This window comes from Phalacrocorax carbo, chromosome 7 (genome assembly GCF_963921805.1).
Source record: "Phalacrocorax carbo chromosome 7, bPhaCar2.1, whole genome shotgun sequence".
NCBI classification, from domain to species: Eukaryota; Metazoa; Chordata; class Aves; order Suliformes; family Phalacrocoracidae; genus Phalacrocorax; species Phalacrocorax carbo.
The window spans coordinates 40,168,662-40,184,123 of record NC_087519.1 but is presented as its reverse complement, the minus strand read 5'-3'; the positions used below and the strand labels follow the sequence as shown (position 1 = coordinate 40,184,123).

At 36.7% G+C, this 15,462-nt stretch overlaps 1 protein-coding gene across 2 annotated transcripts in view; it reads left to right on the top strand.

Annotated features, from left to right (window-relative positions):
- ATP13A3 (ATPase 13A3) overlaps nt 1-15,462 on the top strand; it is a 63,997-nt gene that overhangs the window by 38,118 nt on the left and 10,417 nt on the right. For both annotated transcript variants that reach the window (XM_064457618.1, XM_064457617.1), the window contains 18 exons: nt 2,637-2,794; nt 3,461-3,649; nt 4,587-4,648; nt 5,232-5,382; nt 5,841-5,957; nt 6,982-6,999; nt 7,091-7,244; nt 7,331-7,451; nt 8,613-8,737; nt 9,652-9,830; nt 10,294-10,416; nt 10,500-10,579; nt 11,253-11,295; nt 11,393-11,502; nt 12,336-12,432; nt 13,323-13,395; nt 14,226-14,403; nt 15,067-15,254. In XM_064457618.1, coding sequence (XP_064313688.1) covers nt 2,637-2,794; nt 3,461-3,649; nt 4,587-4,648; nt 5,232-5,382; nt 5,841-5,957; nt 6,982-6,999; nt 7,091-7,244; nt 7,331-7,451; nt 8,613-8,737; nt 9,652-9,830; nt 10,294-10,416; nt 10,500-10,579; nt 11,253-11,295; nt 11,393-11,502; nt 12,336-12,432; nt 13,323-13,395; nt 14,226-14,403; nt 15,067-15,254 — 2,166 coding nt within the window. The remainder of the gene's footprint in view (nt 1-2,636; nt 2,795-3,460; nt 3,650-4,586; nt 4,649-5,231; nt 5,383-5,840; nt 5,958-6,981; nt 7,000-7,090; nt 7,245-7,330; nt 7,452-8,612; nt 8,738-9,651; nt 9,831-10,293; nt 10,417-10,499; nt 10,580-11,252; nt 11,296-11,392; nt 11,503-12,335; nt 12,433-13,322; nt 13,396-14,225; nt 14,404-15,066; nt 15,255-15,462) is intronic.

The following is a 15,462-nucleotide window of genomic DNA, read 5'->3' as shown; positions in this document are numbered from 1 at the left end:
TGGCATACCCTCGGATTGGGTGGGGGGAGGGGCTCGGCTTATTTTAGCAAATTCATTGGCAATTTCAAATGTTTTTCTTCGCTCATAGTTTTGTCAAAGCACGTAACACTTACTTAAAAAAATGTTTGATACAGCCCTTTCTACAGAAGTGCTTATTCATGCTATGGTAAAGGTATGGTTTTAGATAATACAGATGTTCTATTAATACTGCTGTAGTTGCAGGATTCTGCTTTACCAAGATGCTGTTAAGAAACCCATCACAAAATAGATGAATGTATTGCAGCTTGAATTATAGCTTAGAATTAGAATAAATTTGACTACGCTGACAGAATACTACTTAAAGCAAGTTTTCCAACAAATAACTTCATCCTGATTAGCCTCTTTTCTCTGGTGTCTTCTTTTCACCTTCTGTTAGTTTGCTTTAGCAGTAAATCTTCTGATATTTTAATTAAATTCATTAATGTCTTTCTAGAGGCTTTTATTAGTCTTTTTTTCAAAGAAAAGTATTTCCCTTCTCTGGAACATGCCTCCCCTTTAATAATATCCATCTCAACTTATCTTGTTAATTAAATAAGAGGTTTTTATGTGCCCAGCCTGTTGTGTAAATACAGAACAGTGGTCCAAAACAGGAACAGAAATGAACTGCTGAAGACTTATCCTTCCTGCGGAGCAGAAGAAAGAGTATTTTTGTGTGTTGTGGGTTTTCTTTTTTTAAAAAAGTCTGGAACCATGGTCTGGAACTCTTACACGGAGAATTGTAATTGCTTCCAACACACTGAGTCTTAACTACTCTGATGTCTGAAGTAATTTTTTTCATCTGTTCTTTGCCCATGACAGGTCACAGTTAGCTCCTGTGTTGTAAACAGGTTGTGGACCCTGTTCAGATTTTACTTATAGACAAGTATGCTTTTTTCTGCTATGACTACAAAAAGAAAGAGGAGCAAAGGGATGTAAAATCCTTTCTATTCTTCTGTCTGGTTTACAGGGATGACTTTTAGGCAAGTAGGGAATTTCTCACTTCACAGAACTGGATAGGTGTCACAGTGCTTGTAGCTTCTCACTTCTGAGATGCCTGATAGTAAGAACTAAAGTAATTCTTACCTAGTGAGATAAAAGTAAAAATCCCTTTATCTGAGGAAAGGGGTGCCACAAAATTGAAGGTACTAGAAAATTTAATCCTTAAAAGAATTCTAGGAGAGCAGAACTCCATATGGTTGTGTGCAAAGATGTGTATCTTGTAAATCAGGATATAAGATGGATCTGCTGGGACTGTACTCACAGTACTCATCAGAGTTAAACCTTTAACATGAAATGTTTGATGTTACAGCTGAAATATACATAAAATACAGATTAACTAAAAGCATTGATTTTTTTTCTCCTGAAACTCAGTTCATGGATATGTTAGTGCGTATGTTGTTGTGGCTGTTATTATAATTGTAAAGAATTCAAAACTGGTAATTTTTTTTTTTCAGATAACAGAAATGTTAGCTGACGGTATATGTATGTCCATCGTGTTCTCAAGACACCACATGGGGTTTTCGTTTATTGTTTTATCCTGGTGTGTCTAGCCTATGTGGCTACAGAATCTTCTGCAAAACCATTAAAAAGAAATCAGAAGTAGTTCTGTTTTTTTTTTTTCGGTGTGTCAATTACAAAGCATTCATAACTAACTACTCAAGTACATAATGACATGCCGAACTTCTCTGAACAGGCCCATGGTTTGTATTCTGCAGTAGCAAATTCAAAGCCTGGAGGCTTCATGCCTTGTTCCTCCTGTGATGAACTCACTCTCTTTAAGATTGATGCAGTATTTGCTGTTCTGGTAGAATCTTGTGTGCCACATATCTGTGTGGAGGGCTTAGCCTTTGCTTGGGAAGGCCTAGCCTTTGCTGTGATGTCTTGCAGAATGAGAAGCTGTCAAGGAGCTGTCACTAATGCCAGCAGACCTGACATTGATATTGAGGTTGTAGTAAGACTTAAGTCGAAACATTTTGTATCTGCTCAGGGCATACAAAATTGGGCAGTGGTATTAGCCTCTTCACATGTTGAGGCAAAGGTTCAAGGAGGATCTCAGGGTGTCTGTTGGTTGTCTGAATCAAAGACCCTTAGAAGTCTAGTCTCTGAGTTTAGGTGTCAAAGTGCGTCAAGAGGTGGGTTTTTCCGAAAGATGATTCTCTGCATTACTGTTTTCTTCTGCATCTTTCTTTCTGGCTGTCAAGGGAACTTACGGAGATTTGCTATTTAAATATTTAAGGTTGCACTCTATGAGTAACTTGATTTTCTTTTTGCAAGGACTGGCTTAATTAGACAACTAATAAATATACGCACTAGTTATATTGTTGCACTGTGAGGGACAAACTCTTCCAGGCCAAACCATTTGAGAGTTTATTGCTGCTGTAGAACAGGGGTTCATTTGCAACAGCTGCATGTCCTTGCCGTAGGAGAGAAACACTTAGTATGATGTGCACGTACATTTTTGAAGCACCTTAATTACGGTATTGCAAAACATCTGTTACTGTATATTGAGAAACAATCTTAATGAAATGAGTAGCTTAAGGGTTTCATTGAGGTTTTTAATATATTTTAATAGCTTTGCTCTTGTTTATACTTTATTAACTTACTCCTTTTATTTCTAGGCTTTAGTACTGCTAAAGGACAGCTTGTTCGTTCCATACTGTATCCAAAGCCAACTGATTTTAAACTCTACAGAGATGCCTATTTGTTTCTTCTGTCTCTGGTAGTGGTGGCAGGCATTGGGTTTCTTTACACGGTCGTCAATAGCATCTTAAAAGAGGTATGTTTTCATTTCAGGTTCAGAACTGCCATATTTTAGAAAAGGGTTGATCATGGTTTCCAGCATATCTCAGATGATGAGAAACAATTCAATTTTAAGTGAAAATTCCTTTTGCTTTATGTTCATCTTTCTCGTTCTGTTGATACAACTTACTGAGAAAAAAACTTAGCAGAGAAGCAGAATTTGAATATTTTACAGTGAAATTTGAGTTTACCTCAGTTTTTACTGACCCAATTAGTAGATTTTTATCTTTATTATATGTAAGATTACCCTCTGACTAATATCCACTTGGAAGAAATAGGATACAGCATATTAAAGCATATGCTGCAGGCAAAATATCCTTACTGAGAAATTGATACCTGATAACAGCAATTTTTTTTTCTTTCAAAAAATTTTGCATTTTTCAGTTACTGTTGTAAAGTAATAAATTTACAGGGGAAAAAGTGAAAACTTGAAGTTATGGACTGTGGATAATTTAGCACTGGAATATCATGGTTGGTGATGGTGGGTGAAGATTGTGCTAGGTTTCTGGGCAATCCAGAATGTGCTGTACTGTGGAAAGCAATGCGTGGATTTTGTGTTTGGTAACGGTGATGTAACGGTTCAATGGGGTAGTGAATCTTTAAGTAGTGAGTTCTTGTTCATTAACTCTGACCTTTATTGCAGGTTCCAGCTGATACCATCATCATTGAGTCTCTTGACATTATCACTATCACGGTGCCTCCAGCGCTCCCTGCTGCCATGACTGCTGGCATTGTTTATGCACAAAGAAGGTTGAAAAAAATTGGCATCTTCTGCATCAGCCCGCAAAGGATAAATATTTGTGGCCAGCTGAATCTTGTGTGTTTTGATAAGGTTAGGTGAATTTTGAAACTTTGTATTGCTACCTGGAGAGGCATTGTATTATAAACAGGGATTTGTATAGACTAGCAAACTGCAAGTAATGAATTTTCTTTCATATACGTTAGATAATTTTTGTTGTGTTAACTTGCAAGTACTCAGTGTTTACCACCTGCTAATTCACTTCATTTAGTTTGCTCTATACAGTTGTTTCAATACAGAGTGACTTCCTTATCTCAAGACTCCTAAGTCCTAACTTACTACTAGCACCCCAGGAATGTGAGAGTAGGCGTTTTTAGTAAGAGTTTTATTTAGTATACAGGCTTCTGGAAAATTGAAGTGTGAGGTCAGACTTGTTTCTCACTTTCATTTATTTCAATGCATAGCCAAACCAGCATATTTTGTTACTGTTCTGTAACAAAAACATGAGTGAAAGACAGTAATGCCACTAGCCAGAGTCATTTGCTTTTAGCTAATTCTTAAATACAATTTATTTTCCTCCTTAGATTTCTATCTGTCTTAAATATCCACACTAAATTTATTATTTCCTGTGTAAATATATTCCAGTTACTGTTTCAACTATGTAAGAAAGTAGTACTAAGGGCTCAGTACTATTTTCTGTTGTCCGCAACACTGAATACAGAGATGATGAGCTATCATCTTTGGATTTTAAGGGTCTGTTTCTTTGTCCTGTCTCCAAGGAGGGGCATGATTGCTTTTAATTGTTTTTATTTTTAAGTTATTTAACAGAGTTGGAACTTAGTCACTAGGAAAAAAAGCAAGGCAGATACTGTATTTCCTGTCCTGAAGCCTTGATTTTTAATGAAGACAAAATAAAAGATATTGTTCAGGTGTAATTTGGCTTATTAGGTGGTAATTTTTGCTTTACCTGAGGATAACTTGTTTTCTGAAGGCTTTTTTTTCTTGCTGTGCCCCTTGGTTTATTTTGCAGACTGGCACACTTACTGAGGATGGCTTGGATCTTTGGGGAATTCAACGGGTAGAAAATGCTCGGTAAGGAAATGCTCAGAGGTGATAGCAGAGATGATACTTAGTTGTGCTTTAACAGCTTCAGCAGAATAGAATAGAAAGTTCAATGTGAGCTCATATATGTTTGCATTTCTGTAATGAGCTGTAAGAATGCAACTGAAAATATGGTTTAGGTGTAATGAAAGTTATAACTCTCTCAGGAGGCTGAGGTGGAATTTCATTTGTTAAAGTCTGAGTCCTCATTAGGTTCATACTGCAGAAATGATGCAGTTGGAGTATAGCATATTTCCTTAATCCTGTCCTAAGTGATGACCTCTTGGCCTGCTAAAATGAATTAGCTCAGCTAATTGAGTTAAGTACAAAGTGATGAGAAGCCTCTGTATGAGGAACCAAACTAGACAGTGAATTAACACAGTTTTTGAAGGAGACAAAAGTTGTGACTTTCTGAAGGTTCCAGCCCAGAGTCTTAATGTTTTCTGTGATGTGTGAAAATATAAGTGAAGAGACTCGTGCAGTCAATTTTCTTCTGTTAATCTAAACAAACTTTTTGAATTGGCTCATAATAAATAATTATAGTGCTAAGTATATTTTAACTTCATTGTTTTAGTTTCCTTTTGCCGGAAGAGAGGGCTTGCAGTGAGAGCTTGCTGAAGTCTGAGTTTGTTGCTTGCATGGCAACTTGTCATTCCCTTACAAAAATTGAAGGGGTACTTTCTGGGGATCCACTTGACTTGAAGATGTTTGACGCAATAGGATGGGTAAGTGTCTGCCTGTGTCAAGAGAAGGAACATTTTTAAGATTAGTAATCTGAAATTTCCTATGCTGTTACATACAAGATAAGCCATTACATGCTGTTTCAAGCTGTAAAACGGTGGGCTTTTGACAATGCCCATGTGTCAAAGGAAGTCTTAATATGTAAATGTTCCAAAGATGTGTTCTGTGCAACAATTAAAAGAACTGAAAGAATAGGAAGAGCTAATTTACTGCTTTCTGATGTTGTGTGTGGCAAGGTTTCAGTGCATATAATAAACATGTAAAATAGCTAAGTGGATCTTAAGTTAACTGCTAAATTAAGACACTTAATTCTCACAGGAAATCTTGTTTAGAAAGATCATTGCACCTTGGGCTGACTTCCAAGGCTGTTTTTTCCTGAAAATTACATCATGAGAAAATGAGTTAGTGAATGTATAAAACCAGTTGATTATTTTTAATACAGATTTTAGAAGAAGCAACTGAAGAGGAAACAGCTCTTCATAATCGAATCATGCCGACAGTAGTTCGACCTTCAAAACAACTTTTCCCAGAATCCAAGCAAGCAACAGATCAAGAAATGGTATAAAAATTCAAAGCAATTCTTTGAATTAAAGTAATCCTCCATGTTAAACAAATACATTTTACCTTATGCTGTGGTTCTGGCTGATATAATTCAAAGAGGATCAAAACTGTGTGGGTTTTGATGGCAAAGATAGAGAAGACATGTTTAAACCGTTGTTGAAGGTAGTGGTTCTGTATATGCCACTTTCAAGGTGAGCAGACTGCTTGCAAGCTTTATTAGCCTTACAGACTGGTTGTGAAGTGCTGTAATGCTTTTTGAGCCTACGCATTTTAGTATTGGTATCATTACCAAATTCTTACTGTGTTAATGAAGTGCTTAGGTGTGCTCACCTTGCAGTTTCAGTTAAAACAATCATTTGTTAATGTCACTGCATAGTATGGAATTCTTGCCACCTGTACCTTAGAGATGTATGTTTTAATTAAGTGCAGATTTAAAATGTTCTTTTATCTTCACTTTGAAGTACTTTTTTGAAACAGCAGGGGAAATTTAAGCGTGTGACTGTGTATCCAGATTATTACAGAGCAGGGTAGTGGGAAGGTATAGCACGTTGGTTCCTCTGTATGAGTCTTGTTCTAAGTGGATAGAAGCACCTTTCTCTGTTCAGAACTCAGTGTACATACACAGCGGTAATTATTATGCAGTAGTTGATGCATGAACATTCATGAAACCTATTACATGATGATTTTTCTACACTTAATAATCATGGACTTATTCTGAAATACCATAGAACTTTAATCATTTACATAGGCTAAACAGACACAGGTTGGACTGTGAAAGGTCTTGCAAGTTCTAATCAAGAAATCAAGCTCTGAAGTTCTACTGTGTCTTACTTAAAGTAAAGGATACTAAGGAGATGCAGTATATTTGTGTTCAGCTTTCATGAAACCCATTGCAAATACAGTGTGACTTTATGCAGAGAGTACTGTGTAGATTAATTACTGATTGATGTTGAAATAATTTGTAGCTGAAAAAATACTTAAAAATTAATATTTACAGTTAAATGTATTTTTTCTTTTTTTAGGAATTATTTGAGCTTTCGGTAAGTATGCTGTTCCAATTAAACCTGTACCTCTTTTTTCAGAATGTATGTGGATGTAACCCTTTTCTTCCTTCCTTCCTGTATGACACAGACCAGTTATGAGATTGGAATTGTGCGTCAGTTTCCATTTTCTTCAGTTTTGCAACGTATGTGTGTAATAGCGAGAGTTCTAGGGGAGAAGAGAATGGATGCTTACATGAAAGGTGCCCCTGAAGTGATTGCCAGCTTGTGTAAGCAGGAGACAGGTAGAGGAACAAACTATTTTTATTTCTTGTGTAGCTCAGCTGCAATATGAATGATTTTAATAACACTAAACTTGACCTTTTTAAAGTTCCTGCTGACTTCGAGTGTGTCCTGGAAGAATACACTAAGCAGGGCTTCCGAGTTATTGCTCTTGCTCACAGAAAATTGGAGTCCAAGCTCACATGGCACAAAGTCCAGACTATTAATAGGTAAGAGTGACTTCACTTTTTTAATAAGTAACAGGCTTTAAAAGCTGCATGCTTTGAAGTAATTATGTAATGTTTATTTTTGTTTAAATCAATTACTACTCTTCCTTAGCTTTCTTCTGTCTTGTCATATGTAGTTCTGTGCATTCTTCCTTTGTACCCTGGACAATACATGGAAATTTAAGATAAGGAAGTTTTTCTGCAATAATGTGAATTCTGAGGAGCATTTTTAAGCTTGAAATTAACTGTAATAATAATTCTTCATGAGGCTTAATTTATGCTAATGTGGCAGAAAACCTCTTCTGATTTCTTTGTTACTTGAACATAGTTATCATCTGTGTCTATTGAAGATAATGACATGTAGTGGAAACCCTCCTGTGCATGTTTTAGTTTCTTCATCTGCTGTAGGCAGCATGTCCATTTTCTCATCATAAACCTTGCCAGAAACGTTTGGAAGGTAAAAAGGTTTCTTCCTTCAAAGAGCAGTATTTCGTGTTAATTTTCAGCTGCTCCTAGTTTTGTGGATAATGCTGTCATTGTCACAGTGTTTGAGGGTGTAGTGTTGCTATGAAAATGCTGGCTCTGCAAAACAGTACAAAGCATAGAAATGGGTTTTCCAATTTCATGTGTGAAAATGTACAGTAGCAGCAGAATACCCAAGATGTGGAAATGCGCTAGCTTTCATGTAAAACAAAGTTAAATAGTTGCTTTACTTAATTAGCTAATGTCTATTAATCTTAATGGGCTTGCTAACATAATTTGGTAGCTTTGTATGTTAAGGGTCAGGTAATTTGGAAATCAGAGATCAGTGTTCTACATAAATACTAAAATTTGGCTGGAATGCAGTTTGTTTCAGAGTATTTTCTTCTAGCAGTGATCTCTCTTGTTGAGAATGTAATTTCTTTTAGAAAGAATTCTTGTGGAAGAAACTAAACAACTGCACATGAGAGGAAGCAAATTTTTCTCATACTGGTTTTAAACTAAAAGCAGTGAGAGAAGTATAAATTAATATTAATGACGATACCTCTCAGGTTGCTTTTTATAATGCAAATTATTCACGCTTCTAATGGTTAAAAAAATTCATTTTACTTTGATAAACAGAAAATCAGGCTCTTTAAAAGCTACATCTAATAATTGTTCTTTTCCTTGCCTCCTTTTCTGCAGAGATGCTATTGAAAGCAACATGGATTTTATGGGATTAATTATAATGCAAAACAAACTAAAGCAAGAAACCCCTGCTGTACTTGAAGATTTGCATAAAGCCAACATTCGCACTGTCATGGTTACAGGTTAGCATGTAAACATTCACGCTCAAAAAGATAAAAATCCATCTCTTTTTGGTGGTCTTGTAATTATAGTGTATGAAGAAAAATTTTAGCATCAGTAAGCTGAGATTACACTGTATGTATCAGAAGAGGGAAGTTTAGAAACTTTGGTGAGAATATCAGATGCTAACCTGTTTCTTTCTGGGTGAATGTCACTTAGGTAAGTCAGAGATCAGAAACCAGCATGGGTGTTAATTCTACTTCGTAGCTTCCTCTCCCATGCTTCATGCACAAGTTACTTTATACTAAATTGAAGGGTGAAAAACCTTGGAGATTTTCCGAATCAGACTAGGTAAAAGTCCTCTTATGACTGACTGTGCTTTGAGAGGGAGGTTGGACTAGATGACCTCCTGAGGGTCCCTACCATTTTAAGTTATAAGTCACTTTGTAATTTTTCTTTTTGTAAAAATTGCTTCTTATGTTCCCCTCCATGGGCTAGGTGTCTGCTCAGTGTTTTGCATGCAATATATATGTGTGTGTGTGTGTGTTTTAAATCACAGGTATTGCAACTTTGGAGTAGTGTTTTGATAGGCTAGCAATACAACTGGGTGTTTGTCTTGCATGATCTGTGACCATGTTTAAAAAGCTGTACTTTGAAGGGCTCCATGTTTTCTTGATTTTAGATTTGGTCCATAAGAGATCTTTGGGGCTGAAAGCAGCATACAAAGTTTCTAGTGATGTTAGTGCAGGGGAGGAGTTTAACGGGCTAGACTTTGAATTTTGTCTGTAGACTTCATTTGCCCTAAGGTTGTCACTGGCATGTTAGGCAGTTCTCCTCCTAGTTTAAAACTGCCTTTGTTAGCTTTTCTTTTACATGGAATATCAGTGTATGTTATTGATCCCTTTCTAACTCAAACCGTTTTATGTGCTTTTAACAGGGGATAATATGTTAACTGCTATCTCTGTGGCCAGAGACTGTGGAATGATTCTACCTCAGGATAAGGTCATTATTGCTGAAGCACTACCTCCAAAGGACGGGCAGGCTGCCAGGATCAACTGGCATTATGCAGATACCCTCGCAAAATGCACTAGTTCATCACCAGCCATAAACTCAGAGGTAATCTGAGCGTTGTTATGCCCTTAGAATGTAAGCAGTTAGTTTTACTGTTGAGTTTCTTTCTTTTTATCTTACTCCATTAAGGAGCAAATCTGCTGTCAAGTGTCAAATCAAATGTCCTAGTTAACTTTCAGATCTTAAAATACGAAGAGTAGTAAAACAGCTGGGGGAGTTGGTTTTTCAACTGTGATGTGACATTTGATGTTTTAATTGTGCAGAAGACTGTTTTGTTTCCACATTTCTTTCTTTAAGATTGTTCTAGCTGCTTGTAGTTGAAACACTAAACCACATTTTCTTACTACTAAATAAGAGGTTTTCATTGTATTGAGTTTTTCTTCCAAGTAACATTCTTAGAAACTTCCTCTAGTGTGGGATCTCTAGGAATACCCCTCTGTGTATTAGCTTGTAATTAAGATGTCTGTATAAATACACTACAGCTAGAGATTTAAACTACTTTTGATAGGATATTCCGGTTAAATTGGTCCATGAAAGCCTTGAGGATCTCCAGATGACCAAATACCATTTTGCAATGAACGGAAAGTCATTTGCAGTGATTTTGGAGCATTTTCAGGACCTGGTACCCAAGGTGAGCGTTTTATTTGAGCATGAGTGCTTTTGATGGTGAACAAACTTTGCCCTGTGAGCATTAAGAAATCTTCTGTCTTCCAGCTTGTGTTACATGGCACTGTGTTTGCTCGTATGGCGCCTGATCAGAAAACTCAGCTGGTGGAAGCTTTACAAAATGTAGAGTAAGTATTTGCTTATGCATAGAAAGCGGGAGGGTTGACAGAGCGTTTGGTGTGGTAGGAGAAAAAATTTTGTATGCTTCTAGCTATTTTGCCAAATGAAAAAGGCTAGGTTAATATAACTTCCTTGAGTTGGTATGTCAGCCTATTAGCTGAGCAGGAGTGAGAGTAGTACCATCTGCTGGCTAGTTGTGAAAGTTTCAGACTTTTCATGAAGTTACAAATGATGAATAACTAGACTGACTAATATAGTTTACAAATCTGGTTGCTTGGCTTAATAAACAAATCCATCAAATGTCTTCCATGTATTAAAGAAGTACCGATGGCATGACTTCTGTTCACATATGGTCAGTATATAGTCTGTTGGTGTCAGGCCTTGCGGCTACACAAAACAGTACAAAAGTCTCTGCATAGAGCAAAGATGCTTTAGACCACCTTGGAATGACAGAAGGCTGATAACCATACTGGTTTGACTGACCTGGCTAAGCCATGTTACTTTTCTGTCGACTTCTTTATATGTATAATGGGAACAGTAATTGCTTTCAGCATTAACAATCACTCGTTGTTATGCAAACCCTGAATGAGTCAAATAATATAGATTGAGTTAATGAAATAAGCTAAATGGACTATGATTAAGGAATGGTCTGGGATGCTGACATCTGTTTGGTTTTTATAGTTACTATGTGGGCATGTGTGGAGATGGAGCAAATGACTGTGGCGTAAGTATATTTTTATTTTCTGTATAGAACTCTTCAGTTAAATGTTACAGCTGAAAGCAAGTTTTTAAATGTTCCCTATTTCAATCTCAACTGGCAGGCGCTAAAGAGGGCACATGGTGGTATATCTTTGTCTGAACTTGAGGCTTCTGTGGCATCACCATTCACTTCCAGAACACCTAGTATTTCCTGCGTGCCAAAGCTGATCAGGTAATGCCACCTACTGTGACCTTAAACATCTCTGTGTAACTCGTTTTGTATACCCTGTGTTAGTGTATATTCGATGCTGTAGGAGGCCAGTTTGAATTAAAGAACAAGCAATACATTTTTAGTAGTTCTGCTTCTAACAGAACTACTCAGACTCAAGCTGAGAAAAGGCTTGTGATAGCATGATTTACTGTTTTGTTATAAACCCTTTTGTCCATGTAAAGTTAATTTTTTAGAGTGTGAGTGAGCTTCTACACGTTAGTATTTAAGTTGGCGTCTTAGTGACTGTGTTTCCATAAAGGCTGTGTGTAATTGCAAGCAGTAAAGCTCTTCAGATAACTGCTCAGCACCATACAAAGCAGAAAACTAATTTTCTAAATAAGGTTTGACCGACTTTTTACTCTAGAATCGGAAGTTAGGTAATAATTTTGGATAAGGGTCAGCCAGAGAAGAATCTAGTTAAGTCTGTGTGGAACTAATGAAGTAATGCATAATCAGAAACATTTCTGAAGTCAGCAACTCTGTGGCTGACTGCGTGTTCAATTTGTGTAGAAAACTAGTGCTTCATAGATGGTTTTGCAAGCAGACCTTCATTTTAAAAGCTCTGGAAAAACCACGTAAAGTCCAGAGAACACTGAAGTAATCAGAAGGCATGCTCACAACTTTGATGTACTTGGAAGTGTACCACTCTGACCCCTTTTTCTCCATATGTCTTCAGCCTAATGTCCCTCAAAGGATTTGCTGATATGTTTAATTGCAGCTAATGTTTTGCTGAGCAGAGTTTAGCTGCTTGCTCAGAAAGCTTTCTAGTTACATGATTGCGTTTGTTTTGACAGGGAAGGCCGTGCTGCTTTAATAACTTCCTTCTGTGTATTTAAGTTCATGGCATTATACAGCATTATCCAGTACATCAGTGTTACTCTGCTATATTCTGTAAGTATTTAATTGTGCTTAAGCAGTGTCAACATAATTCAGAGATCTGAAAATTGATAGATATTTAATAAAAATTGTTGCAAGTTTTTTGAGTACACAAGACCCACATTCTAAAAACCGTCTTTGGACTAAAAGTATTGTTAGCATTTTTTGCCCTTTTTTTTTCATATTAACTATATGAAAAACATGGTAGTATCTATTTTAAAAAGAATAACTAATGCCTGTGAATAGAAAGTCTCTACTGTGGGAAGTCCAAATAAGCATATAAATTGAACAAAAGTACAATTTTCTGTTATTTAAAAACTGCCAGTGTTTTAAAATAGCCTGACTCTATTTAAGGGCAATGCATTCCTTTTACATAAGGATTGAAAGAGAACAGCTGCAAGTATTGAGTAAGGAGGGGGGAGAAAAGTGAAGTGGAGTATTTCCTATTAATATGATTGGATTCACAGAATGGCATGTAGTAGAAATCCTGTATTTTAATTTGTATCCTGAGTAAGTTACACATGCAAAGTATTAAAGGACCTCTGAGGTAGAAATTCTGACAACTGTATGATTACATAGCTCTCTAAACACCATAACCTTACTGTGAGCCTAAGCTATTTCATGGGTTTATAAGATTCAGTAATATAAGTTTGATTGCAAACAAATTTCAATTACAAATAGCTTATGCATCTTGAAACAGAAATTGTTTCATACCTTGCCACTTCAGGAATTGATCTGTGAAGTGTAGAGTTCTCAAGACTCCTGCAGATAAAGGAAGCTGGTTTGATAAGAGACTGTCTTGTTTATAGAGTGAAATTTAGAGAATTAATGCCATAGGAATGTCACTGTAAGTTGTTCCTTGGTGTGAAGAAATTACCAATGTTTCAGTTGTGATTTCTGTCTAGATCCTGAGCAATTTGGGAGATTTCCAGTTTCTCTTCATTGATTTGGCAATCATTTTGGTGGTTGTCTTCACTAGTAAGTATTGTGCTGAATACCCCTGCTGGCTTCTATAAAGCAGTTTTTGCTTGGTCAAATTGTCTTTAATATGGAGTATTTTGGAGTAAGCACGGTGACATACAGTTAAGATGTAACGACTACTACAGGATATGCATTAAAAAAACCCAGACCACTGTGTACTGAGTTAGATTAATCTGAAGTTGGTGAAATGCCCTCATACAAAAAGCAGGTTGTAGGCCTGATCTTAGGACAGTAGTTCTTCACAGTGCAGGAAGTCATAAATCTTTTTGATTTTGATTTTGATTTGATTTTGGAATCAAACAAGGAGTTGTTCCAACATTATCTTTTCTCAAATGTTTTGATTTCTTGCGTTTTCAGTTTAACTCCTGTCCACAAAATGTTACACTCAAACTATTACCTAATGAAATATTTGATTCCACATACGAACCTAGCACTCAGTTTACAGGCGAGCAGTAGAATTCCATTTTCAAGTTTAATAGAAACTGCTGATTTGAAGCAATGGCAGACCAAAACTGAGGAGATGAGCTGTAAGTGCTTGTGCCAGACAAAGGGAATTTGGCCAGACACTACTAATTCCTTAAGTCTCATGGCTTCTATTATTGTTCCCTGCTGTCCTGTGCTGCTGGGGGTAACCAGCCTGTAGAAGGCACTGTGGCATTATTCTAGTGCAGTATAATCTTTTCAAAGTGGTTTCACACTTGCAGTTCTGGACTAATTTTTAAAGTGATGTCATGAGCAAGCCATTCTGATTCCACAGAATGTGAACAGGGTAACTCTTGAAAACCATAATGATGTAATGTGTAATTTATTTTCCTTTCTCTTTGCAGTGAGTCTGAACCCTGCTTGGAAGGAGCTTGTTGCACGAAGGCCTCCATCAGGTCTTATCTCAGGTCCACTTCTGTGTTCTGTTTTGTCTCAGATCATCATCTGCCTTGCTTTCCAGACCTTCGGGTTTTTTTGGGTCAAACAGCAGCCCTGGTATGAGCCTTGGACAATGGAATCTGAGTAAGTGTTTCAGTGACTCCATGCAGGATACAGTTAGGATTGGAAAGCTAGAGGCAATAATTGCTCCCTTCTTTACTGACACCCTTTGGGGACTTTGTAAATAAAGCTTCTGTATGGCAGCTTGGTAGTCTGCTGAATTTTTTGTGAAAAGCATACTAAAACATAGGAGTTACCCAATGGCTGAAATACAAAATTGGGTCAGAGCCAGTCTCGCAGGGTCTGAAGAATCCTCTTTGGGACAGTTGAGATTGAAATTTGAAATTAATGGTTCAGACCTATTTTAACTCTACTATGCTATAAAGTTTTGTCTTCCTGTTAGAGCTCCAGTAAATAAAATTTTATATTTCTGAGAATGAAGAGGTGTTTTCATCTTTTAGATGGCAATATTTTCTTACCTGTCTTCAAAGTGAATCTACAGTGATAGCTTCTAAACAGCTCATGTAGTGAACTTACAAGCTGGAAGCGTAAAAGAACTTGAAGCTCAGAATTCACAAAGATTGCTACAACCTTGATGCTGCTTTGAGTTCTTCCTTACTACCTGTAATAGGTTTTCAAGGATAAGCTTTAACTACTGTAGCTATTTGTTCTGTCATTACTTTTGTTAATAAGTAGGCCTTGTTTGCCTCTTCTCCTTAACTCTGTTAATTTTTTTTAATATTGTAGTGCATGTAATGTGTTGGATGCCACAAACACCAGTTCTGCACACCATGAGAATGAGACTCTTCATGATGAACATTATATTAAAAATTACGAAAACACAACTTTGTTTTTTATATCCAGCTTTCAGTACCTCATAGTTGCAATTGTCTTTTCTAAAGGAAAGCCCTTTAGACAACCATGCTACAAAAACTGTAAGTACTTTCTTACTATACACAATTCAAAGTAAAACTCCAAGTGACTCTGCACTTACTCATCCATAGCTTGCTTATAGTTCTGTTGTGCCACTTCAGCAGCAGTAGTGCTGCTAGGGGAACATAATACAACTATCCTCTGATAATCAGAGATGGAAACAGGGAAGTATTAAACTGTATAGAGAAATTTGTGTTAATAGTTGCTTTG